The 26,503-nt window shown below is 44.1% G+C and overlaps 1 protein-coding gene across 10 annotated transcripts; it reads right to left on the bottom strand.

The window, feature by feature from the left end:
• LOC132459431 (zinc finger protein 239-like) lies at nt 1-26,503 on the bottom strand. Of its 10 annotated transcripts, none has more exons than XM_060053961.1 (9): nt 17,512-17,974; nt 16,514-16,646; nt 13,313-13,581; nt 13,082-13,133; nt 11,946-12,229; nt 10,899-10,973; nt 7,812-9,783; nt 7,271-7,429; nt 5,931-6,550 (listed from the first exon to the last, which is right to left on the bottom strand). In XM_060053961.1, exons 1-9 carry the CDS (start codon nt 17,779-17,781, stop codon nt 6,288-6,290), a joined length of 3,477 nt encoding a protein of 1,158 aa, XP_059909944.1. In that variant the 5' UTR covers nt 17,782-17,974; the 3' UTR covers nt 5,931-6,287. The 10 variants fall into 10 exon arrangements, with proteins under 10 accessions (XP_059909952.1, XP_059909944.1, XP_059909945.1 ...); XM_060053962.1 differs by having other exon boundaries at nt 13,082-13,130; XM_060053964.1 differs by lacking the exon at nt 10,899-10,973.

Below are 26,503 nucleotides of genomic sequence, written 5' to 3'. Positions count from 1 at the left end.
AAGTGAACTTTGCAGGCAATTTTTATTAACAAAGGTAGCGTAATGACTGTCATGGTAATATCAAGCGTAACTATAATATACAAATTATATAAAACCCCCTTTACATAATAATTACTAGTCAATTGAAATACATTTCTATACATTCTCCTTGGACCTAAAGATCCCTCTCGCTCTCTCTAATTGAAAAGGTGTTAAGATAACTTGCATTGCAACTGTAGACACCAAGTCTGATACTGAGGCCAATCGACTGACTTCTGTGTTGTGTAGATGCCTTTAACTGTCTTGCATCCATGTCCACTGCATCCATAGTGTATTGCAATTTAACTTTGTCTCTCCTCTGGCCATCCTAAACTCTCCATGATGGTCACATTCCCTCACCTTTGTTTGTTAACCCACGATGTGAAAAGTTACAATAAGAATCATGTACATCCATCGTCTCATTGAATGTATGCCTGGTAACTTTGCTGCCTGTATCTTCCCATGATCAAGCTCTTAAATTAAATCAAATATTTTGCCGTCAATAGCGCCTTAAAAATAAGTTCTTCCTCATCTCACTCATCTCTCATCAATTATTAACAATAAATACAAAGCGAATCAAAAGTTGGAAAACATCTTCAGGATGAAAAAAAGAAAAAACAAAAAAAAGTAGTAATTTCAACGAATACAGGATAGAGGTGTCAATCAAAGCGTCCCGTTGCCCCGTGTCAAAGCACCCTATTGACCGTGTGCTTGAGCATGTGCACACCCAAATTGCTTGGGTCGCTGTAGCTGGCGTTGCACTGCAGACATATGCAGGTTTTCTCCCCGGTGTGAGTGCTCATGTGGGTCTTCAGGTTTGCGCTCCATTCGAAGCTACCTGTAGGGCTTCTCGCCGGTGTGAGTCCTCATCTGGATCTTCAGCTTGGTGCTCTGTCCGAAGCGCTTTGTGCATTGGTCGCACCTTTAGGTATTCTCGCCTTCGCCGGTGTGAGTCCTCATGTGGATCTTCAGCTCTCTCTGAAGCACTTCACGCATTGGTCACACTTGTAGGGCTTCTCGCCGGTGTGAATCCTCATGTGGCTTTTCAGGGTGGTGCTATATCCGAAGTGCTTCATGCGTTGGTCACACCTGTAGGGCTTCTCCCTGGTGTGAGTCCTTATGTGGATCTTCAGGTTGGAGCTGTCTCCCAAGCACTTCATGCATTGGTCACACCTGTAGGGCATCTCCCCGGTGTGAGTCCTCATGTGGTTCTTCAGGGTGCCTTTCTTTCTGAAGCTCTTTGCGCATTGGTCACACCTGTAGGGCCTCTCCCCTTAGTGAGTCCTCATGTGGGTCTTCAGCCTGGAGCTCACACTGACTCGTTTTGTGCATTGGTCACACTTGTAGGGCATCTCCCCGGTGTGAGTCCTCCTGGGAGCGTCGGGACGCATTGCTGTCTGAAGCGCTTCGTGCATTGGTCCCGTCTGGAGGACTTCTCCCCGGAGTGAGACATCATGTGCGTCTTCAGGTGGCCTTCCTGTCTGAAGCGCTTTGTGCATTGGTCACACATTTAGGGCTTCCTCTCGGAGTGAGTACTCTTGTGGCGCTTCAGGGTGCCCTTCAGTTTGAAGCGCATCTTGCATTGGTCGCACCCGTGCGGCTTCTCGTCAGTGTGGTGACGCATGTTGACGATCATTTTGGCATCGTTGGGAAAAACCTTGCGACACAAGACATAGGGCCCGCCCCCCACGCTGTGGTCCACAGACAGCGAGTTACGGGCCTCCACTTCTGACGTGGTGAAGAGGGTGTCATGGTCGTCCACTACCAGTGGGCCCTCCCCTTTTCCGTAGACGCTCAGGATCTTCAGCTCCTTGTTGTAACTAGACATGTGGGAGAAGCCCGAGGCGTTCACATGCAGACTATCCGAGGTGGCGCAGCGCTGCGTGCTGCAATCTCTATTGTCATTGCTGTCTTCTGCAGAGAGGAAAACAAAGACAGAGAGAAAGTAAGAGTATTTCCTCTTTGCACAAAGGGATACAGTATACTCTGTACACACTTGTGTATTGAAGAATTACATTTTCACATTCTTTCTAACTTCTATTTATTTATCATGCTTTTCCTTGTCACCCTTGGGGTGGTCAAGGGTTAATAATCTGGTTAGTCTTCTTCCGGCAGCGCTGAGTGTAGGGGTCCTCCATGGATGGCAGCTCCGTCCTGGTAATGGGATGGGCAGCTTTCACCACCCTCTGTAATGACTTACGGTTGAGGGCGGAGCAACTGCCGTACCAGGCGGTGATGCAGCCGGTCAGGATACTCTCTATGGTGCACCTGTAGAAGTTGCAGAGTATCCTGGAGTCCATGTTGAACCTCCGCAGCCTGCGGAGGAAGAAGAGCCGCTGTCTTGCCGGTATGGTGAGTCCAGGTCAGGTACTCGCAGATGTGGACCCCGAGGACCTTGAGGCTGCTGACTCTCTCGACTGTCGTCCCGTTGTTGGTGATGGGGGCGTGCTCGGCTCCCGGTCGCTTCCTGTAGTCCACAATCAGCTCCTTAGTTTTGCTGAGGTTGAGCTGGAGCTTGTTGTCCTGGCACAAAGATGTCAGGGCTCTCACCTCCTCTCTGGTTATCAGGCCGATGACGGTCGTGTCGTCAGCAAACTTGACGATGGTGTTGGAGCTGTGTGTGGCCACGCAGTAATGTGTGAACAGGGAGCAGAGGAGAGGACTGAGGAGGAGGTGATGAATGATTTGACTAACCACTCAAAGCACTTCATGACGATGGAGGTGAGTGCTACTGGGCGGTACTCATTGAGGCAGGATGCTTTTGACTTCTTGGGGATGGGAATGATGGTGGACTTTTTGAGACATGTGGGGACCACAGAATGGAGCAGTGACTTGTTGAAGATGTCTGTAAACACACCTGCCAGCTGATCTGCACACACCCTGAGAGCCCGGCCAGGGATGCCATCAGGACCAGGGGCTTTGTGTGGATTAATCCTTTTGAAGGATTTGCACACATCTGCCCTTGAACATATGCAGGATATTTTTTTGCCTTTTTTCACAAAATATTAAATTGGATTTACCAGTGGAAACTCTGCGCACATAGGCTGCTCTTTTTTTGGCTGTTCCTAAAGGTCCATCTTTGGAAAAATGTGACATTATGTTACTTTCTGACACAGCACTGATAAAATCCTGACTGTTTTGTAGAAGTGGTTGTGACGGCTGATTGATTTGCCAAAGCTGTTGTACCACATCTTGCAAAGCACTCTCTGGTATGTGCAAAACAGCTTGCATCTTTAGTAGAAGAGATGCTAAGTTGTGCTCATGCAAAATCAAAACATCATCACCAACGATTTCTGACTTGAACCTCTTCCAGTTCTGTTCTTTATGTACTTTGCTCTTGTGTGCTTTGAACGTGGAGTAAACACTGCTTTCAAAGTTATTCTTTATAAAAGGACATCTGACCTTATGGTTTACTTTTAGAAGCACAGAATACAGGCGAGTGAAAAACTCACTCTCCGAACAAGACGCAGCAAACTCACATGACTGACGACTAAACTGAACTGGTCCATCTGCTAGTTGCTATATGCAGTTTTGGTATTAATGCAGGAAATATGCACTTTAAGTGCATTTAGTGATTTAAACATACACAGACATTCCTGATGTAAACAAGAAATTGGCTCTATTGTCCCGTAACTTCCATGTTTGAGCCTATAATGTTTAAACAGTTTTGCTCTCTTTTCACAGCTAAAAGCACAATACTTGCACTTCCAAATCATTGTTTGAATTCTGTTTTAAACAGTTTTTCCGTAGCGTCCGAACATTGACACTGTGTTTCTAATGTTCCCGTGCTCTTTTAGGTGCGCACTACTGCGCTGTCTCCAGCATAAGTCCTTTCTACACTGCCAAGCCGGTTCGGTCGAGGCTTGGCACGCCCGGCGATTTCACCGTCTGATCTCAAGTTTCCTGTGTAAAACCGAGGGGGGTAAAATCCCCCGTTCGTCACGGCGCGGGCTTTCTTGGTTGGGTCACTGCAAGGCGGGGCTGCGCACGGAGTCTAGGCCTCTTTAGAATAATTTGCATATTCCCAAATGTTTTTATTTTTAGACACCCACATGCAAATATGAGTTCATGTCTGAGTGTAGGCTACAAACGAGATTAACTATTTACAAGTGCAAAAACGCCAACATATTCTTCATTTTGCTGACCAGTTTTTTAATCCAGACAAAAGCCTCGTACGGACAGTTCCTCTGCGTCTCTCTCGTAGATCGCACCATCTTTCAACGTCTTTGTTTAATACGACTGCATCACCTTCTCTCACATGATCAGCACCTCGCGGATTCCACTTCCTCTCCAGTTAGACCTGCTCATGATGATATCGCTGCGTCGTCTCTGCACAGTGCAGAAACAACACCTCTAGCCAAGCCCCCCGGAGCCGTCGTATTTACATCAGAATGAAACACAATAAACCGCCCATGTGTATAGGGTCCGCGAAGGTAAATTGGGTTCAAGCAGGCAATTTACCTCGAGCGATGTAATCGCGGACCGTGCAGCGTACAAGGCGTGCATAAGACAGCATACACTGCCAAATAGCGGCTTTATACGTGGCCTTGCATACAATGAGACCCTTTCTACAACACTTTTACCTGGAAGACTCCGCTGGAGAACCAGGCTGACAACTGCACAACTTTATCTTCATATTTAGGGTTAGGAGGACTAAGAGTTTTCAGTTATCAGTTATATTACGAGATCAGCAAATAGACATTCAAATACCAACGGGATGTCCCCCGCTCGGCTACATTAGGAAATAACTTATCTTTTTTAGTGCAATAATCACAATTGCGTTTACTGTTTATTACGTGATTAGGGCATACACTTGTTTATGTACGTCTTTTAAAGGGACACCGTGTATAAATTACTTCCATCTAGTGGTATAATTGTATATTGCATTCAAACTAATAGTGCTCGCTTGTTCAAAAACTACGGTGGGCACTGGGCAGTATGTGCCAAGAAGCTGTGTCATGACATCCAATACTACCTCCTCGAGTCATTCGAGTGATGAGGTTCGTTATTTCAAACACTTTTCAAACTGCATTGAATCATTAGTGTAAGCTAATGATGTACGAGTAATTACTCCTCGAGCAAGATAGTGAATTATTTCAGTCATCATTCACGCTGGCTCAGAGTGAAAACGCGTTTGCATTTCCTGTACCACGTAGTGCTTTTTGTCCCTCTCAGCAGTTCATAGACCGGAAGAACATGGAAGCCTCCATGAAGCTTACCCGTCCTATGCAACTACATATTAATTATTCTTCGCTCAGGAGGATAAGTGAGATTTTTGGCAGAGATAATTTTACACCAATGAGGACTTATTTATTAATGAATACATGGATTTGAGGTAATAAATGCCTTAAAATATTACACAGTGTCCCTTTAAGGGTCATCTAGCAGCTGACGGGCCTGCGTTGCAGTTCCAGATACACTTCATTAATCAATTCCTTGAACTAGCCTTTAATAATGTTCTGGCCCACCACCTACTGGCTGGAAAAAAATGTCCGGAGGCCAAACTTAGTTGCCAACCCCTGGTATAGAGCGTTGCGACTCCCATTGAAACGAATGGAGCGGTGATTATTCTTCAAAACGAGAGCTGGAAAATTGTGAAAAATGAATGAAACTAATCAGACAACGCGGTTATACGCTATAGACCCTAAAGTATAGGTCGGTTGGTAAAGGTTGGTTACTTATGTTTTATGAAAAATTCAGTTTGCATGATTTTCAGTCTGTACAACATTTTATCATCTCAGAAACTTAAAAAAAACATATCAATATCGGTAAATATCGGCAATCGACTATAACAGCAAAATGTATATCTGAATCGGCCCATTTTTCATATCGGTGCATCCCTAATTGTGTCTTTAAAAGGCTAATGTCACTATTCATCAACATAGAATACACATACATGACAGCACACAGCATTACTGGAACGGTCACTTTATTCCCAAAAAAGTACTTTAAATACTAAAGCAAAAAATGAATGTCAAAATAATTTGGTGTGGATGGCCAACAACCCGTCACAAATAAAGTCCCATGACTTTGAATAACTTAAAATCAAGTCTCATTATCTTACTTAAAGCCAAATTAATATATGGTTGCGGTACAAAAGTTATTCCACAACAGTATATTTAACCACAAAACAAAGCAAGTAGATAAAGAAACATACAATTAAACAGTGATTCTAAGCCCCAAACATCTTGTCAGATAACACGGGCCAAAACTCTTTTTTTTTTTGCTTTCCTGCTAGAATAAAAATTTTATCAAACGTTAATAAAAGATCAATGATCGGTGTCTGTTGGTTTAGGAGCCTGCCTCTTTGCAGCTATTCCGCGGTTTCTCACAAAATCCCTTATATTTTGGAGTGTTCTGTGTGTCAATGCAGGACCTTCTACCTGCTTACAGTGACGGCACTCATTTATTGAAGCCGGTATTCCCTTACGTATCGGATCTTTGAAATGCCGCATTACTGCAGCCACCTCAACCTTGGACCACACTTTCTTTTTAGCTCTTCTGGACCCATGTTCTTTGCCAGAATCTTTTCCTGGAAAATATGCAAAGTAGAAAATAAAACACACAAACTGGCCGACATATTTAGTTTTCGTTTTGAGTTCAACCATTGCCACGGAATGACAAGAAGAAATGGTTTACCAGTTTCTGTGATGACAATTATTTATATAACATAATACTATTTTATATAAGGTTTTCAGTTGATTGCTCACTTGAATTTCACACTTTTACAAAATGGTTGACAACCTCTTTGCTGTTCGGTCAGTTTAAATGTAACTACATTTACATCCACATTAGATAAACAGTATAGCAACTGTGCATGAAAGGATCGTACAACCTTTTTTCTTCTATATATTTTTTTTTGTACACCATGTTCTCTTTTTTAACACAGTATAGTCTATCTGTTGTGTCCTTTGTCTTTTCATCCTCCAACCCTAACCCTTCGGATCTGTTTGCTTGCTTGCTGAACAGCCTAACACCATAAGCTGATGATCAACACTGCTTGAAAATGTATTGATTCACTGAGGATCATGTTTTAGACCCGCCAACCCAACCTCTCCCTCCATCCTGGAGACCGGAGGCCTGGGATGCTGCCTTGACTGGCCGAGGTGTCAGTGGACATGGCACTTCAAAAGCAATAATGGTGCTTTGTAATCAGGACAATACTGGCAAAATACTGGCAGAAAAAACCATGATGATTTTTATCAACGGAAAACACAACCAGAAGTGAGATTACTCAGGTGAAATTACCTACCAATATATTTAGTGTCGTGGAGCTGCTCTGTGATTGTAGACCACGATGCAGTCTCCACAGGCTCGCCAGTCACACACTCCGACGGCAGGTCTGCGGTGTCACTGCTATCATATTTGCTCCCACCGTCATTGGCCTCAGCATCACTTAAAACCATTTCATCTGGGTAAAATAATTAGAAAAACTCACTTGAATACTTTAAAACAAGAACTTCATATTGGCTATAAATATTATTTTTTTTAATATAGCTTTATTTAAGTGGTATAGCTAGTGGAATGGATATCAGGACATCAGGGGCTCTGTTGTTTTTGATTAGTTTGCTTGGACATAGTCATTTTATTACACAATATAATATTATCACAATGAATTTCTACTGAAACTTGATTACCCACAATGCTACCCAGTACTACTTAGGGCTTTTGATTATTGTGTTTCTGAACAGCAGACATGAAAATAAAATCTATAGGAAGTCTAGATGCCTTTCACATTATAAAAATAAACGCTACATGTCCCAAATTCTACATATCCTAATTTCTGTACAAACCGTCAATTTCAATCTCATCCAGGGATTTCCCCTGCATGCCGGAAAGATGTCCTTTCTCCATTGATAGAAGCAGTTTGGAAATCTTGGCCAGTTGTGTTGTGGGAACTGGTAATCTGTAGAAATCGCGGTGAACACGGATGTCGTGACCCGAGAAATCTGCAACCTGATCAAGTTCATTGTTTTTTAAGTTGAGGACTCGGGACAGTGTGGCGACATGTTTCCTGAGTTGTGTTGACCTGAGGTGCTCAGGGTGCTTTGCGCCACACTGGCTTGCATGAACACGCAAACAGTCGTGTCCTCTGTAGTGGCTCATTGCTTTGGGTCTTGCAAAAAGGAAGAGGTTTGTTGCACAAACACCTGATTCAGTTCTGTTACTTGCAAGTAGTGATAGAGCATCCACCATGCTCTGTGTGAGCAGAACTGCAACCTTTCTGCCCCCTTTTTCCATCATTTCGACACGGCAGAAATAGTTGCAGAGCCTCTGTTCAGTCTTTGACAACCCCATGGCAACATCTTCATGAGGCTTTGTGTTGTCCCTTTCAAGAAAACTTTTGAGAAGAATTTTTGAAACCTCCCCAGCACGTCTCCGATTAAACACAATGATTTGTGCAAGTGTAACTTTTGCAAGTCGAGCATAGTTCTGGGAGGTGGCCACCTCTTTCAAGTTGCCAAAGGCTTCTTCTGCAGATTTGTCAAGGTACCGATGAAAGATCTGGACATCTTCGGTGAAGTGTAATGTTGATGGCTTGTGGTACTTGGCATCACTCAGTGTGTTCAGGGCACCGTGTGAAACCAACTCCGACCACTTGGAAGTGTACAACTTCTTGAAAATGTCAGTGGACCTGATCCGATCTTCATCTTCTGCCATGAGTGCTCTACAATGAATAATGTCACAGATTTTATGCAGCGAATGTCCCAGTTTCAGCGCAAGGCTTGGAGTTAGGAATGAGTGTGTCTCTTCGTCAAAACCGGACACTTTCTTTACTGCTCGCATAACTCTCTGGAAGTTTGCAGGTTTAACAGCCTCCTCCATGGTATGTATGGAGAATTCTGTGTGCAGACACAACAAAAAACGCCCCACTTCACGGAGCTTCTGACGAATGTAGTCATACTTTGTGGGGTCCTTTCCATGTTTGTTGTAAAGTGACTGGGCAAACTGAATAATTGAGAGGTCATTTCGCACAATTATGGCAACCTCATCCTGCTTCATGACACCAAGGAGCTTCCACACTCCACATGAGATCTGCTGACAGGATGCAGACTCTTGTGCTGCAGCCAGACCAAGTACTTTGGTTCTACCAGGTTCTTCATTCAAACCTTCTGGTTTACAGGGGCATCTGCGGACATGTCTCCAAAGCTCCTTGCGAATGTACATACCTTGACAGTACACGCAGTGAATAAACTTTTCTGCCATTATGTTAGCCTTCGGTTGTCGTTTCACTTTCAGTGGTCCTTCTCCAGCCTGTAAAACTGTCGTATTATGTTTAAAATTTCCCTTGTTCCTAATTTTTTCTAATAGGATCTTGCGCTCGTTTGATTTTTCAGGGAGGGAAAACACATGAACAAGTTCAGCATGTTTCCTGTGCAATTTCAAGTGACGGGAGATTTTACTCTGTGGCTTACCACAAACGTAACAGTAATTTTTTATAGTCGTATTCTGTAATGTTACTTCTTGTTTGTGTCGTTCAGCTTCTGGCATTTCCTCTGACTGGTTTGAATCTCCTGACTCAGATGCAACAGCAGCACTGGGAACCATGGGCACATCTTGGACACTGGTGTCTGATCTAGATGCTCCAACATCAGGCATTACTGGTTTTACTTTCGACTGAGGCATGAAGTCTATGCTTGCATCTGCATCTTCGCCATCATCCTCATCTGACTCAGGTATTAATTTATCATTGTATATTTGGCTAATTTCAGATTCTGGATCACTGTCCTGGTCTGAAAGCAGTTCATCTCCAGAAAACTGCTCCTGAAATGAGGAGAAAGCAAATTATATTATGTGCTGGACACTTTAAGAGTTCAACAAACCTTAAATGGATACTCAAAAAACATGATTGAAACATCTTAAATATAAATGGCCTATACATGTCCAGTTGTGGAATGTCGGAAGACCTGAAATGGAATAAGGTGCGTATTTAAAAAAAAATATATATATGGCCTATCCCATACATGTATGGGAATGTCAATGCCAGACCAAACACTTGTAACCAGAGAAAATACTCAGAAAGCAGGTCAGTGTGTACCGTCTATTTTCAGTCTTCGTCAGACACCTATGGTTGCTACACGATAGCCAAGTCAACTAGCCAAAAAGGACCCCCATTAGTCGATTTACCTAAATTAAGCTACAGAAAATACAAATATTCTTACACATGTTTCAACGTAACATACCTTTTCAATAGGGCTGGGTAAAAATATCGATTCATCAATGGACTGCAATTTATTTGTTCTCGAATCAATTTCGATTCAGAATTTTGGAAATAGATTATTTCCATAAAAAAAAAAAAAAAAGAAGTACACTCAGTCATTGTAATCTAGAAGCGAGTATGCCTAAATGTACATGCCCTTTTACATTTGTCCATGCTATGATTATTACTTTTATGCTGCAGGAGCAATACTATACAATGGTGTATTCCCTTTTTGCTAGTTAAAGCACAATGAAATGGTTAATTCATTCTGAAATGGTTAATTCTAAATAATATTTAGGTATTTTTGTAATCTGCACGTATTATTGAATCGATATTGAAATCGAATGAAGACCTAAAGAATGAATGGTACCTGGCAATACCCAGCCCTACTTTTCAACCTAGTGAAATGGAAGCACTTGACTTGTCTTTATCGGGTCGTTCACAACATCAACAGTCTGGTTATTCTCAGTGACCATCTGTAGCAGCTAAACCAAAGGGACAATCAATACAAAGATACCGGGAGTGTACCTCTAGAGGATATTTGGCCCTTCAATAACTTAAAATAAACTATGGTAGATGGAGAAAGGGGAAACCTTGATTTGAACCTCACTGTATACTTTTGAAAGTTATTAAGTCATTGCAAAATTCTAATAAAAAGCATTCTTTAATGAAGACTTACCTCTTCAATATCATCAATTAGGGATGAGGAATATGTTGGCTCAGAACCCTTCTGAGGCACTTCCTCATCAAGACCCTATAAAAAAGGATAAATATAACCATCTTGAAGTCAGGATGTTCCCTATGTAACATAATATGAAAGTCATCATGGCCGTGTTTCCATTAATTGAGCCTCTACGTGCCTACAATTTAGACTTAAAAAGTGCTAGAGAAACATTTTTCTCCAATATCATTAAAACCAATACTAATAATGCAAAAACCCTATTTGCAACTGTTGACAGACTGACCAACCCCCCAACACAAATTCCACCTGATCTCCAATCCACACAGATATGCAATGAGTTTGCAGCTTTTTATACTGGGGGGGCGCGATTGTGGGAATGAAACCCCCACTGAAGTCCGTAGGTTCACGATACATGGATGCTGGTCTTATGCTGTTAAGGTAATGCTCATGCGTTAATGCAAAATTCCGAATGTCGCGCTCTCTCTATTTTTCAGGCAGACAGCCGAACTTCGTGCTCTCATGCAATCCCAATGAGAGCGACACGAACTTCGTCTGAGCAAAAAAAATAAATAAAAAAATAAATAAAAAAATAATCATGTGCACGCAGAGACTATGGCGGCCGAAATTAGACTATGGCGGGGCGCCATAGTCTCGTCAATGTGTGGGAAACACTGCCCCTGTTGTAACAAACCATGTGGATATCGCTGCGTTGTCTCTGTTGTGGAGACAATGCAGCAACAACTCTACCGAAGTCCTTACCCTGGAACCGCAAAGCTGTCTAATCGAATTTACATGAAAATGAAACCGTATCTGTAGGGTCCGAGAGGGTTGATTGGGGTGCGATATCAAGCCGGTAAATTACCTCAGTCAGTATAAATGTGCGGACCATGCAGGGAAAAAGGTGGGCATAAGACGGGCGGGCATATTTGGCAGTGTAAAAAAGTTGACTGAATCATAAAGGTGTGGGCTTTCTATGGGTGTGTACTGGAGTTGCAACAGAGGAAGCCTCTCTTTTGGATGGTGAATGAGAAGATGATTTTTAACCTGGACACTCAGCACCTCATGGCGGACCAAACGCTCACTGCGCCGAAGGCCCGTGGCCACGCTGTGGTCCGCAAACAGTGAGCTCGGGGTCTCCACTTCGGACGCTGTGAAGAGGGTGTCATGGCCACCCACTGCCGGTGGGCCCTCCCCTTTTCCGTAGAAGCTCAGGATCTTCAGTTCCTCGCCGTGACCGGACATGTGGGAGGAGCCAGCGGTGTCCACACGCAGACTCTCCGAGGCAGCGCCGCGCTGCGTGCTACGGTCTCCAAAGGCATCGCAGTCTTCTGCAGAGAGAGAAAAAAATGACAAAGTAGTTGTTTTGATACGTTATTGGCATAAAAGGAGGAATTGTGTATTTGCACAGGTGAAAGAAACTATTCAAAGGGGACCTATCATACCACCAGGTGTTAGTGTGATTAGCCATTACAAGCAGGTTTGAAAATGTGCAGCATTGTGACATCACAGGTGGGCGTGTCCACCTAGATGTGTGCTGGATAGATCAGTCCACCAGCCTACCCAGTGGACTGCAGCAAACGTTGCTCATCTATCCGTCACACATCTAGGTGGACACGCCCACCTGTGATGTCACAATGCTGCACATTTTGAAAACGGCTTGTAATGGCTAATCACACTCACACCTGGTGGTATGATAGGTCCCCTTTAAATGGATGTGTATGCAACATTGACACAGAGGGTTTAAAATGTGTACTGCAGACACAGATTCACAGTTTTGCTAAGGGATGTCTCCTCGAGCCCCCTCCTCCCTAGACTCAAAGCTAGGGTGGGTGACCAGGTGGAGGACACTGGAGGAACACCAGCGCAAAATGATCTGAGCACAACAAAGCATGCGAGACAAGCGCAATTATTTTATTTTGACAATAAAAAGCAACAACGTGTCCTTCCCTGTAAGCTGATCAGCTAACATTTCTACATGTTGAATTCATTGATGTTTGAGAATGATAAACCAGCTCAAGTGGCCTCCGTCTTGAAACCCTCTTGGCTGATTCCATCTTTGAAATGAAACTCCCAAATTTGACTCGTGTTTTAGAAGGGCGCTGGTCATGATGCTTTTCAAAAGAGGACCAGGCTTTTTAGCGCCGGTAAAAACTAGTACATTCTCAGTTGATCCAACTTGCCTCCACTAATATCCTCTTCAACCTTGATTGAAATGGTGCCAGGGGGCTGCTGCTTTCCACATAAAGACGGAAACACACACAAGTCATATTCTTTCATTTACACAGAATAGTTGTTAATCCCCACTAACGACACATTGAATCATAAAGGTGTGTGCTTTCTATGGGTGTGTGCTGGAGTTGTAACAGAGGAAGCCTCTCTTTTGGATGGTGAATGAGAAGATGATTTCCAACCTGCATACCCAGCTCCATGCGGCAGACCAATCGCTCGCCGCGGTCCAGGCTCTTGGCCACGCAGTGGTCCGCAGAGAGCGAGTTCAGGGCCTCCATTTCTGACGTGGTAAAGAGGGTGTCATGGCCGTCCACCGCCAGTGGGCCCTCCCCTTTTCCATAGACGCTCAGGATCTTCAGCTCCCTGTGGTAGGTGCCAGGGGCGTCCATACGCAGACTCTCCGAGGTGGCGCCGCACTGCGTGCTGCGATCTCCAAAGGCATCACCGTCTTCTGCAGAGGAAAGAAAATTACAGAAAGTAATTGTTTTGATACATTGTTTGCGTACAAGGAGGAGTTGTGTTTTTGCACACATGACAGAAACTATTTAAATGTATGTAACATTGACAAAGATGACACAAATAACAAGCGACTTTCGCGGTTGATTTTGATTTCCATTTTCTGGAACCATGGCTGTTTCCCAAAGTGAAGGCTGCAGCCTTGCTAGGACGCGTCCTTGCTAGTCGCGTCCTATGGAGATTAGACTCTGCTTCCAGAAAATGGAAATCAAAATCAACCGCGAAATCAACCCGTTGTTATTCGTGTCATCGGCAGAGCACTGTCAATCACGAACAGCCCGGTGAACGGCACATGTGATTGGAATGTACGTCAGCCGAGAGCAACCAATAGGTTTAGAGCTAAATGGTCCCGCCCCCAGGAACGTTTTCAGATTCGACTGTCAGGAGTTTCAAAACGAGTGGCGTCAGACCACTGCCAATATTCACGTGACTCAAAGCTTGCGCTCAAATCTCTGAAAAGTCAGTGCTGAAAAGTCAGTTCTGAAAAAATACGTTGCAATGTCGTAAACGTACACCTTTACAAGTTTTTAAAACTAAATATTCAACCTTTCAAAACGTATTTCTCAATGTATGAACACCTGTTTGCAGAATCCCATTTACAAGGTTTCAAAACCGGGCAACAATGAAATACACCGTTAGAACAGTGCCAGATTTGAAACTCTGCAAATGCGCTGGTGAAATTGTTTGAACTTTGAAAATGTGTTGCTGAAAATGATGAAGAAGATAAAATAGAACACAAAATCATGTTTACAGATGTTTGAATTTTAGTTTTATTTTTTTTCAGGTTATAATCTCTTTTTTCAGTGTTGCAAAACCTTTTTTACAAGGTGTTGAGTTTTCAAACCCAGACTTACAAGCCTTTGAAACTTTTTTTTCAGGTTTGAATTATGGCAGGAAACTGACTCCATATATGCCCCGCTGGGTTCGCTCTGGCTGTGGTCGCTCCGAACTGTTTCGGCCCGTGGCAAAGCGAGTCACCCTCGCTGCTGTCCAAGGCATTTTGAGACGCAGCATTTATTTAATGCTCATATGACCTAGTGCTGAAAAAAGGTTATATGAAAAAGTGTGAGGGTAGCGGTGGTGCGCTAAACTTGTTCTGTGAGCAGCGGGATGTGAACCATGGTGTGAAGGAAGTGAACACAACGATCGATTTTCAACTGTGCGAGCATGCACTGGTGTAATTGAGCTGCGCTGCTATATATCTTTATCAATGTAACGAGTTGCGAGTCTAGTGCAGGCTGAGTTTTTTTTTTTCCAGCACCCCCTGCTGAGAATACGTTCTCGCGGTTATGGTTGCACCAGATGTTATAAACATTAAACGGTCACATAAATCATTACTATTTTTAGAAAATGTATGTTTGTTTCATATAATTGTATTGGAAGTCCTGGTTTTCACTAGGGTTGCCGCGGTGTGGACATTTTCACAACGAGTAATACACTCGTCTCAACACCGGTATTACCGAGTATAAACGGTATAAACTTTGAAACTAGGTCAACCGCCACACAAGCATCGGTTTTTAGACCCTTCTCGTCCTTCAGTTGCCGCTGTCACATTAAAATTGTACCGGGGGTGAAAATTGTACCGGCCTACGTCATCTGTTGTTTACATCTTGACAACCTTCCTGGTAACAGACGACGCGATCGTCTGTTGCCGGGCTGGTTGCAAAAAACATTCGGCTCATGTTTCCAAAAGACGAAATAACATAACACAGATAACGGATCGCTAGAACACACTTTAATTGTTTAATCGAATAGCAACAGACGACGCGATCGTCTGTTGCCGGGAAACGGGCGATCGCGTCAAATGACGTAGGAAGGTTCTTGAACATTCGCGAACTTTCATGCTCGTTCATTGCACTCCTTCATTGAGCGTGACAAGACAGAACACTTATTTTACCATTAACATTTATTGGCGTTGCTAACTTTATATTTGTATTGTATTTAATTGTTTAATCGCATTTATGAATGTTCAAGAACCTTCCTACATCATTTGACGCGATGGCCCGTTTCCCGGCAACAGACGATCGCGTCGTCTTTTGCTATTCGATTAAACAATTAAATACAATACAAATATAAAGTAAAAACAAGTGTTATCTAGCGATCCGTTATCTGTATTATGTTATTTCGTCTTTTGGAAACATGAGCCGAATGTTTTTTGCAACCTGCCCGGCAACAGACAATCGCGTCGTCTGTTACCAGGCAGGTTGTCAAGATGTAAACAACAGATGACGTAGGCCGGTACAATTTTCGCCCCCGGTACAATTTTAACGTGACACCGCCAACGTTCGAAAGCAGCGCCTTGGATTATTCTTGATTTCAGTTTTTCTCTTTCAGCGTTTTTATTATCAATTACTCTCTGAAAAAGAGTTTTCCTTCTCTTTGCTGGTGGTGGTGGGGATGGTGGCGTCTTGTCTGCCATGGAAATTGTCTTCTACTGCTAGGTCCTAATGTGGATTAACTAGTTCCAGTAGCTACCGCAGGATAACAACAAACAGGAGCTTGCTCTGGGTCACGAGCTCTGGGTCACGAGTACTGCATGAAGGGGTCGCGCGCGGGGGAGGGGGAGTGCAGTACGACCGTTTGATTGACGTACTTACTGTCCAATGCAACTCGGTGGCAATGGAAATGATTGGCTGGAGTTTTTCGAGCCCTGCCCGTTCCACAGATGATTGACTTGTTTAATTTTCATGTCAGTACTTCTAACTCAGTGGCTGTAAGCGGGTTATGATAAGGATTTCAAGTAATTTTGCAAAAATTGCCAAAAAAGCGAATTCCATACCCAACCTTTAAGGGCAGGTAGAATTGAGCATCAGCTATGCTCCCTAGAATCAACTACATCAAAAGTACTCAAGGTGGAAAGTACATACCGTCACTGTTTAAGTCGGGCCGCAAATTCTGTAAGGATAGCTGAGTGCCTACAGTATGTGCTCCCAGGTGGTCTGTCTGGCAGGCAATATCCCTCGAGATCAGCGGCTGAATGTAATCACTTGATGTGCTGGCCTGTGTAGAGACAACAAGATCAAATTAGTACTCAATTTATTACTTTGTATATATTCCAGGTGCAAAATGTAAGAAGATAGAAGATAAGCGTGTTTAGTGAATAACATTAGCCTGATACTTAATATTAGATCTATGAAATTATAAAATGATATTACATCATTTATTTGTTAACATATTTGATATATCTTAAAAGTTCATCTAATCATCTCAATACAAGTACATCAAGCTCTGCATAACGATGCTAATAACCCATTGATTTGAATCTGGCGTGAAGAGGAAATGAGTGAGTGGGCCTATGTATTTAGGAAGAGTTAACAGGCCATAATCATCTCATCAGTAAAACGCTAGAACTACTGCGGTCACGTAGCTGGTCAAAGAGGGTGGTATTCGTTTGTAGTATGGTGAGCAGACATTCTTAAATATTCGGGACATTTCCTTGGTATCCAAGTAGTAGAGATCAGTGCCTGTATCCCCTTTGTTGAATTGTGCACATTCTCGTGTGATCCCCCTGGTTTGCAGAGGTGCACACTCAGTAAGAAGGGTTAACCAAATAACAAGTTTACAACCCTCGCGTTACAGTGTGTGTATTCACACGCATACCTGATGCTATCTACCTTTACATTAGAGACAGTAACTGGGCTAGTAGCGACAGTAACTGGGTTATTAGCGACAGTAACTGGGTTATTAGCGACAGTAACTGGGTTATTAGCGACAGTAACTGGGTTATTAGCGACAGTAACTGGGTTATTAGCGACAGTAACTGGGCTGTTAGCTGTAGAGCTAATGCTTCAGGCAAATTATAAGGGTAACAAAAGGTAACCATATACAGCAAAGCAACACAAGGATATAGCGTTGGTTGACTTACTTGTCCGAGGTTTGAGGCTGAGCCAAGGAGGGTTGGTACTGATCTAGACTTAAGTTTTAGACGCTTAGCAAGTCCAGCTTTGTATTGGCCAAAGTTGAGAAAGCAGTCGTCGGTGAAATGTTTGGCGCAGACTGTCGCATTTCCAGAGAAAATAAAATTAACCCACTGGTTCTTCAGAGGCTCGGTTGAAGGAACAAAAAAATTATTTTTGTGTTCATTTGTACATCCAAACACAGAGCAACTGTCATGCCTGGCTCGTTTGCAAGCCATGATGTGGCTCTCCAGGAAAAAACAATGTCGCGCTCCTATGGTCGTAGCTCATTTATTCGAAGCCCCCGGGAACAGTGCATACTTCCGCAATCCACCAGTACTCAGCGGCCTAGCCTGGTATTGCAGCTGTTTAAGCGGGCTGTGGACGGGTCCCTCGATTCATAGAGCCCAGAAGTAGATATCGCCGTTCACTCCAATAGAGTGGCGAAGTCACGCCCCTTCCGGTAGGGCTCATGGGACCTATGAGATCGAAAAATATGAATGGGTGTCAATGGAGAGAAAATAATTATTTTCTGGTCCCAGTCTTTATATGCCCTGGATTACACATATGTTGTTTGTGGATTTAAAGGATAATTTTTCGTGCAAAGAGTTCGACCGTTTATTGTGCAATTGTTCAGATAAAGGCTGTAGAGAAAACACAACGAGAAAGACTACACGGCTCGTATGTGACGTCACGCTCCCTGCGACTGGCGTGGAGAAGACCGACAATCTTCCCATCGGCATAACTGAAACTCTGCACGTGCCCCGACTTATAATGGTTTTCACCTCTTTCATGCTTTTATCCTCCCCTTGGAAAAAGCGGTGAAGTGGGGCAGAGAGATCGCCATCTCTGTGCCGAGTTCCTAGGGCGGGTGTGGCGACGTATATCATATGCGTCGAGAGCAGCGAAGAGCTGTAGTTCACAAAGCGGCCTCACATAAAACCTAAAATTATCAAACTTCTTCACGAACATTTTTAGTTTTCTTTGCATGAAAAATTATCATTTAAACCCACAAACAACATATGTGTAATCCAGGGCATATAAAGACTGGGACCAGAAAATATTTATTTTCTCTCCATTGACACCCATTCATATTTTTCGATCTCATAGGTCCCATGAGCCCTACCGGAAGGGGCGTGACTTCGCCACTCTATACAAGTGGGGAAAAGGAATGTGTCTCCGCAAAAAATGAGTGGATATCAATCAAAGCCTCATAATTATCTTTTTGTCATGTACTAAAAAAATTTACGTTTTCTCTTTTTTGTAACGCCACCGCCACGCGTTATATTAGCCGTTTTATGTTATTATTATTTTTTTCTGGAGAAGGAGGGGTGGACAGCTGAAAGGAGTCGCAGTGAATCAATGTTGTTTCTTCCTGGCATTCGAGAGGGCCTAGTGCACGGCTCCGTTAACTTCTCGTGTCTGAGGTTTTTCCTTTTACTTAACATGAATGACGTTGATGGTTTTAAGGCACTGTGGTGACTTTTTATCACTAAAAGTGTTTCAGTGACAAAGGGTGGTTCAGCTCTGGTTCAGGTCCAGCTCAATGACTCTCACGTTCCTCTGCTTGCGATTCACCATTTATTGATCCATTTATTCAAAAGATCCAAAGACAAAGAATGGGTGCATTACGTTATCATTTATATAATATTGTTAATAGCCTAATAAACATTTCAGTTGCGTTGATATTTAATTTTTCATTTGCTTGTTTAGCTGTGTATGGCAGTTAACAATGTTGGTGTATTACAATTATCTATGTGGGTAGGCTACTCAAACCTCATTGCTGATCGATACGTTACCATTTATTTGGATATAAATTAGTGATTGCATTTTTAGTAAATAGTTGGAAGGAATCGGTTTCTTAAGCAATAACATTGAACTGTATTTTTTTTCTAGGCCTACATATATTTACTGTGTTGTTGGTGTTATATGGAGCAATCTTTTATTATTTTTTATTATTAACTTATATTTCCATGCAGGGTTCGAGTTATGATTCCATCTTTGTGGGGGTCTCTTTGTGTGTGGGGGGGGGGGGGGGGGGGGGGAGAAGACCGTGGTACCGGCCTTGCGCTCATCTGTTGACGGGGGAGGGGGGGCGGGACCGGGACCGTACCGGCCTTGCGCAGATTCCTTCCAATTGACTAGTAATTAGGTGAGTGCTGCATGCAGCGCATACGTGTGAATGTTGAATGTTGCCGTTTGCGACTCCCGGAGCTCTATATATAATATAATAGTATATAATATAATATTTGTATATATAATATCACGGCCAAAAGCTCTGTGCGCCTCCGGATGGCCGTAGCGGGGAGCTCTCGTAGGATGGAGTGGCGAAGTCACGCCTCTTCCGGTCGAGCTCATGGGACTTATGAGATCGAAAAATATGAATGGGTGTCAATGGAGAGAAAATAATTATTTTCTGGTCCCAGTCTTTATATGCACTGGATTACACATATGTTGTTTGTGGATTTAAATGATAATTTTTCATGCAAAGAAAACAAAAAACTTTCGTGAAGAAGTTTGATAATTTTAGGTTTTATGTGAGGCCGCTTTGTGAACTACAGCTCTTCGCTGCTCTCGACGCATATGATATACGTCACCACACCCGCACTTGGAACTCGGCACAGAGATGGCGATCTCTCTGCTCCACTTCACCACTTTTTTTCAAAAGCGAGGATAAAAGCATAGAAAGAGGTGAAAACCACTATAAGTCGGGGCATGTGGAGAGTATTAGTTATGTGCCATCTCTATCTGCCATCTCTGTGCCGAGTTCCAAGTGCGGGTGTGGTGACGTATATCATATGCGTCGAGAGCAGCGAAGAGCTGTAGTTCACAAAGCGGCCTCACGTAAAACCTAAAATTCTCAAAAAAAAAGGTCCCATGAGCTCTACCGGAAGGGGCGTGACTTCGCCACTCTATTGGGCTTCTCAGGGTTTTTTTTACCGGCGTTGCTATGTTTCAGGTCTTGTGTGTTCCAACGGTTTATTAGGTAGGCCTATCTAATAAATCTCTGTCTATTCAATGCTTCATTCACTGCCTCTTCCGTGGTCATTACAATATTATGAATATACTGCGTCGGGTGCTCCGGCGTCTCTCCCTCTTCCACAAAAGGCAAAGATATGCAATGGTGGTTATCTTGTTGTGGCGCGACAAATTCGACAAATCTTGCACAGCGACAGATTATGATGTGTGGCGCGACAAATCTTCGGCGACAACGCGAACGGGCAAATTTCGCAGTAGAATAATGCTGCATTCTAAAGGGAGGACGTAAACTCAAGCATCTCTAAGAACTATTCATTGACCTTTTAAGTGGATATTCAACCATTATTGCCTATTGTGATACAATCACAATGCTATTATTTTCTACTCCATATTTGTTCAAACCTATTGTGATACAATCACAATAGGTTTGAACAAGTATGGACTAGAAAATAATGGCAGTAGAAACAATTAGAAAGTCAAAACAAGAGGTAGTGGGCATTAAGCAAACAGAATGAAAAGGTAAGTGAAATGGATAATCATCAATAATGACTGGGGTTTCAATTGCAGGCGGTTTCACACGTGAACTTTGCAGGCAATTTGTAATAACAAAGGTAAAGGAATTTCTATACATTCTCCTTGGACCTAGAGATCCCTCCTGTCCTCTTTAATCGAAAACAGGTGTTAAGATAACTTGCATTTGCATTGCAACAGTAGAAAAGTCTGATACTGAGGCCAATCAACTGACTTTTGTGTAGATTCCTTTAACTGTCTTGCAGCCATGTCCACTTCATCCATAGTATATAGCAATTTAACTTGGTCTCTCCTCTGAACAATCCTAGACTCTCCATGATGGTCAAATCCCCTCACCTTTGTATGAACCCACGATGTGAAAGTTTCCGATAAGAATCATGTACACCCATTGTCTCATTGAATGTATGCTTGGCAAGTTTGCTGCTGTATCTTCCTGTGAAGATCTGAATGGCATCTTCAATGTGTTAAACCACGTTTTAAAAGATGCACATGTTCCTGTCTGTCTGACTGTTAGCCCTGTAATAGTCTGCAGCTGTGGCTCATAGATTAATTGAGCCTCACCCATTCGGTGCTCCTTAAAGGTCCCATGACATGAAAATCTCACTTTGGGAGGTTTTCTAACATAAATATGAGTTCCCCTAGCCTGCCTATGGTCCCCCAGTGGCTAAAACTTGCGTTTGGTGTAAAACTAGCACTAGCTGTTCTGCTCGCCTTTGAAAAAACTGTAACGCAAGTGTTTCTTGTCGGTTCTTTGACGTGTCTTGTATTTCTACAACGAGACTCGTATTGGGGGCTATCTCAGCCAAGGTTGAGAATGAATTGGGGGGAAGGAACTTTGGCTTTGACTCCCTCAAGAACATGAACCACGACAAGGAGGAGAAAGGGATCTTTGCCGGGCAGCGCTTATGCACCTCCGCCTCCGGCGGTGGTCCCTCAGCGGGGCTCAAGCGGGAGACATTCGCCGCCAACAATCCCTTTCTCCTCCATGTCATGGTTCATGTTCTTGAGGGAGTCAAAGCCAAAGTTCCTTCCCCCCAATTCATTCTCAACCTTGGCTGAGATAACCCCCAATACGAGTCTCGTTGTAGAAATACCAGATACGAGAGTCCGACGTGTTATGCGCCATCACACCAACAGCAGAACGGTTATCCAAATAACAAGGAAGTGTACAACACTTGCGTTACAGTCCTGGAGCTCGATATCTAAATAATATCATATAATACATAGATATCTATATCATATAACATATTGTGTGCTCCTCCAGACGATATTATGAATCACAAACGACTTTGTCGGGTTCTGCGACGTCTCCGGTTCTTCCACTTTCACATCAACCTGAAGTCGACTGAACCGCCTGCTGCCGGCTGCCCGCTGCCGGGCGATGGTGCCTCGCGGCAACCGGCGGCATGTCGCAGTTCATGTACTTCAGCGAGTCAAACCAAAGTTCCTTTCCCCCAATTCCTTCTCAACCATGGCTCAGATAACCCCCACGACAGTCTCGTTGTGGAAATACAAGACACGTCAAAGAACCGACAAGAAACACTTGCGTTACAGTGTGTGTATTCACATTGATGTGGACGTTGAAGAACCAGGAACGTCGGAGAACCCAACGCGGTCGTTTGAGATTCATAATATCGGCTCACACAGCTTTTGGCCGTGATAATATATATTATATGATATAGATATCTGTGTAGGCTATATGATAATATTTAGATATAGAGCTCCAGGACTCCCGTGTGTTCTAGAATATTTACAGAACACGGCTAAAGGCTGTGTGCGCCTCGCCATTGCGATACATCCACTGTAAACAGAGCGCATGGTGGCTGCAAGCTGCTCAGGGCCACACCCCCACCCTCCTCCTTGACACGCCCACCAAAGCAGCGCATTTGGGGGAAGCTCAATGTGCGACTGGCTCGGAGTGGCTGTAACTCTGCACCACGGCTGAATTTAGGGAACGTCTTTGAATACTGTGTTAGTTGCCCACTAATACCTATATTAAAGAATACATAAAATAGCATGTCATGGGACCTTTAAGGGGGCCAGAGTTCTAGACTGGAAGGAGGCTTGAGTTGTGCAAGTGAATCGACTTTTGGGGTATTGTTTGTTTTAAGTAAAAGCTTTTGACCAACAACATTGTGCGTCAAGGAAGTTATTCTTCATCACACACAGACATCTATTATTAACAATATATACAAAGCAAATCAAAGTTGGAAAGCATCTTTAATCATGATGAAAAGTAAGTAGTAACCCATTCCCTGTGTGCTTATGCATGTGCACACCCAAATTGCTTGGGTCACTGCAGCTGGCTTTGCACTGCAAACGCATACAGGGCTTCTCCCCGGTGTGAGTCCTCATGTGGGTCTTCAGCTTGAAGCTCTCTGAAGCACTTCACGCATTGGTCACACTTGTGAGCTTCTCGCCGGTGTGAGAACTCATGTGGCGCTTCAGTTTGGAGCGGACTTCGAAGCCCTTCACGCATTGGTCACACTTGTAGGGCATCTCGATGTTGTGAGTCCTCATGTGGCGCTTCAGGGTGGTGCTAGATACAAAGCGCTTCATGCATTGGTCGCACCTGAAGGGCTTCTCGCCGTTGGTGGTGTGAGTCGTCATGTGGCGCTTCAGTTTGGAGCGGACTCCGAAGCCCTTCCCGCATTGGTCACACTTGTAGGGCTTCTCCCCGGTGTGAGTCCTCATGTGGCTCTTTAGGGTGGAGTATTCTCTGTAGCACTTCAAGCATTGGTGACACTTGTAGGGCTTCTCCCCGGTGTGAGTCCTCATGTGGGTCTTTAGGTTGAAGCGGCCTCTGAAGTACTTCAAGCATTGTTCACACTTATAGGGCTTCTCGCCGGTGTGAGTCATCATGTGGATCTTTAGGCTGGAGCGGTCTACGAAGCCCTTCAAGCATTGGTCACACTTGTAGGGTATCTCGATGTTGTCGCCGGTGTGAGTCCTCATGTGGCGCTTCAGGGTGGTGCTATATCCGAAGCACTTCATGCATTGGACACACTTGTAGGGCTTCTCCCCAGTGTGAGTCCTCATGTGTCTCTTCAGGCTGAAGTGGACTTCGAAGCTCTTCGCGCATTGGTCACACTTGTAGGGCATCTCGCTGGTGTGAGTCCTCATGTGGAGCATTAGTTTGGAGTGGTCTCCGAAGACCTTCACACATTGGTCACACCCGTACGGCTTCTCGTCGGTGTGGTGACGCATGTTGTCGATCATCTTGGCGTTGTTGGGAAGAATCTTGCGACACAAGACATAGGGCCGGCTCTTGTGGCCGCCCCGATGCCCAGTCAGCTCCTCACGCTGGATGAGCCGCTCACCACAGTCCAGGCTCTTGGCCACGCTGTGGTCCGCAGACAGCAAGCTCGGGGCCTCCACTTCGGACGCTGTGAAGAGGGTGTCATGGCCACCCACCGCCAGTGGGCCCTCCCCTTTACCGTAGACGCTCAGGATCTTCAGTTCCTCGCCGTGACCGGACATGTGGGAGGAGCCAGCGGCGTCCACACGCAGACTCTCGGAGGCGGCGCCGTCTTCTGCAGAGGGAGAAAAAAAAAAGACAGTAATTGTTTTGATACATTATTTGCATAAAAGGAGGAAGTGTGTATTTGTACAGCTGAAAGGAAGTGTGTATTTGTACAGGTGAAAGAAACTATTTAAATGTATGTGTATGTAACTCCTCCCTAGACCCAAAGCTCAAGCGGGTGACCAGGTGGAAGACCCTGAAGGAACACCAGCGCAAAATGATCTGAGCACAACAAAGCATGCGAGACAAGCGCAATTATTTTATTTTGATAATAAAAAGCAACAACGTGTCCTTCCCTGTAAGCTGATCAGCCAACATTTATACATGTTGAATGCATTGATGTTAGAGAATGATAAACCAGCTCAAGTGGCCTCCGTCTTGAAACCCTCTTGGCTGACTCCATATTTGAAATGCAACTACCAAATTTGACTCGTGTTTTAGAAGGGCGCTGGTCATGATGCTTTTCAAAAGAGGACCAGGCTTTTTACCGCCGGTAAAAACTAGTACATTCTCAGTTGATCCAGGTCGTTTGCCTGCATAGATGCAATGTGCATTACCAACTTGCCTCCACCAATATCCTCTTCAACCTTGATTGAAATGGTGCCAGGGGGCTGCTGCTTTCCACATAAGGAAGGAAACACAGACAAGACATGTTCTTTCATTTACACAGAATAGTTGTTAATCCCCACTAACGACACATTGAATCATAAAGGTGTGTGCTTTCTATGGGTGTGTGCTGGAGTTGTAACAGAGGAAGCCTCTCTTTTGGATGGTGAATGAGAAGATGATTTCCAACCTGCACACCCAGCTCCATGCGGCAGACCAATCGCTCGCCGCGGTCCAGGCTCTTGGCCACGCAGTGGTCCGCAGAGAGCGAGTTCAGGGCCTCCATTTCTGATGCGATAAAGAGGGTGTCATGGCCTTCCACTGCCAGCAGGCCCTCCCCTTTTCCATAGATGCTCAGGATTTTCAGCTCCCTGTTGTGATTGGACATGTGGTAATGGCCAGGGGCGTCCATACGCAGACTCTCCGAGGTGGCGCCGCACTGCTTGCTGCCATCTCCAAAGGCATCACTGTCTTCTGCAGAGGGAGAAAAAAAATTGAAAGTAATTGTTTTGATACATGCTTCGCATACAAGGAGGAAGTGTGTATTTGTACACATGACAGAAACTATTTACATGTATGTAACATTGACACAGAGGGTTTAAAATGGGGAGCGTGACTATGTTTCCCGGGTCCTATGTTCCCCTCTTTGTATGAGACTGGGGAACATAGGACCCTTTTCTTTAAAAAGGGTCCTATGTTCCCCGCTTTTCAGAAAAAGGGTCCTATGCTCCCCGGTATGTATTGCTACAGGGGAACATAGGATCCTTTTTGGGAAAAACCGGGAACATAGGACTTTTTAAAAAAAAATGGGTCCCATGTTCCAAGAGCGGGGAACATAGGACCCGGGGAACATAGGGATTACCGCTTAAAATGTATACTGCAGACACAGATTCACAGTTTTGGAGAGGGATGTCTTCTCAAGCCCCCTCCTTCCTAGACTCAAAGCTCAGATTGGTGACTAGGTTGAGGACACTGAACGAACACCAGCGCAAAATGAGCCGAGAACGACATGACATGTGCAAATATTCTATTTTGACAATAACAAGCAACAACGCGTCCTTCCCTGTAAGCTTCCCTGATGCCTTTTATACATTTTTAATTCATGCTGTTCAAGAATGATAAATCAGCTCATGTGGCGTCCGTCTAGAAACCCTTCTGGGCTCTTGACTGATTCCATCTTGGAAATGCAACTCCCAAGTTTTACTTGTGTTTTATCAGGGCGCTGGTCATGCTGCTTTTGAAAAGAGGACCAGGCTTTTAAGGGTAGGTAGAATCTAGCGTCAGCCTAGAATCTATGCTCCCTAGAATCGACATTGAAATAA

Source organism: Gadus macrocephalus, chromosome 6 (assembly GCF_031168955.1).
Source record: "Gadus macrocephalus chromosome 6, ASM3116895v1".
In the NCBI taxonomy this organism is placed as follows: domain Eukaryota; kingdom Metazoa; phylum Chordata; class Actinopteri; order Gadiformes; family Gadidae; genus Gadus; species Gadus macrocephalus.
This window is presented reverse-complemented; position numbering and strand designations above follow the sequence as displayed.

Bases quoted from the DNA above. Each gene is read 5' to 3' on its own strand.
- LOC132459431 (XM_060053961.1), bottom strand. From the start codon at position 17,781: ATGGCTTGCAAACGAGCCAGGCATGACAGTTGCTCTGTGTTTGGATGT. The intron at 10,974-11,945 runs GTTAAAAATCAT...CCTTTTTTATAG, and splicing joins ATGAGGTGCTGAGTGTCCAG to GGTCTTGATGAGGAAGTGCC. The intron at 6,551-7,270 runs GTAGGTAATTTC...CATATTTTCCAG, and splicing joins CCACGACACTAAATATATTG to GAAAAGATTCTGGCAAAGAA.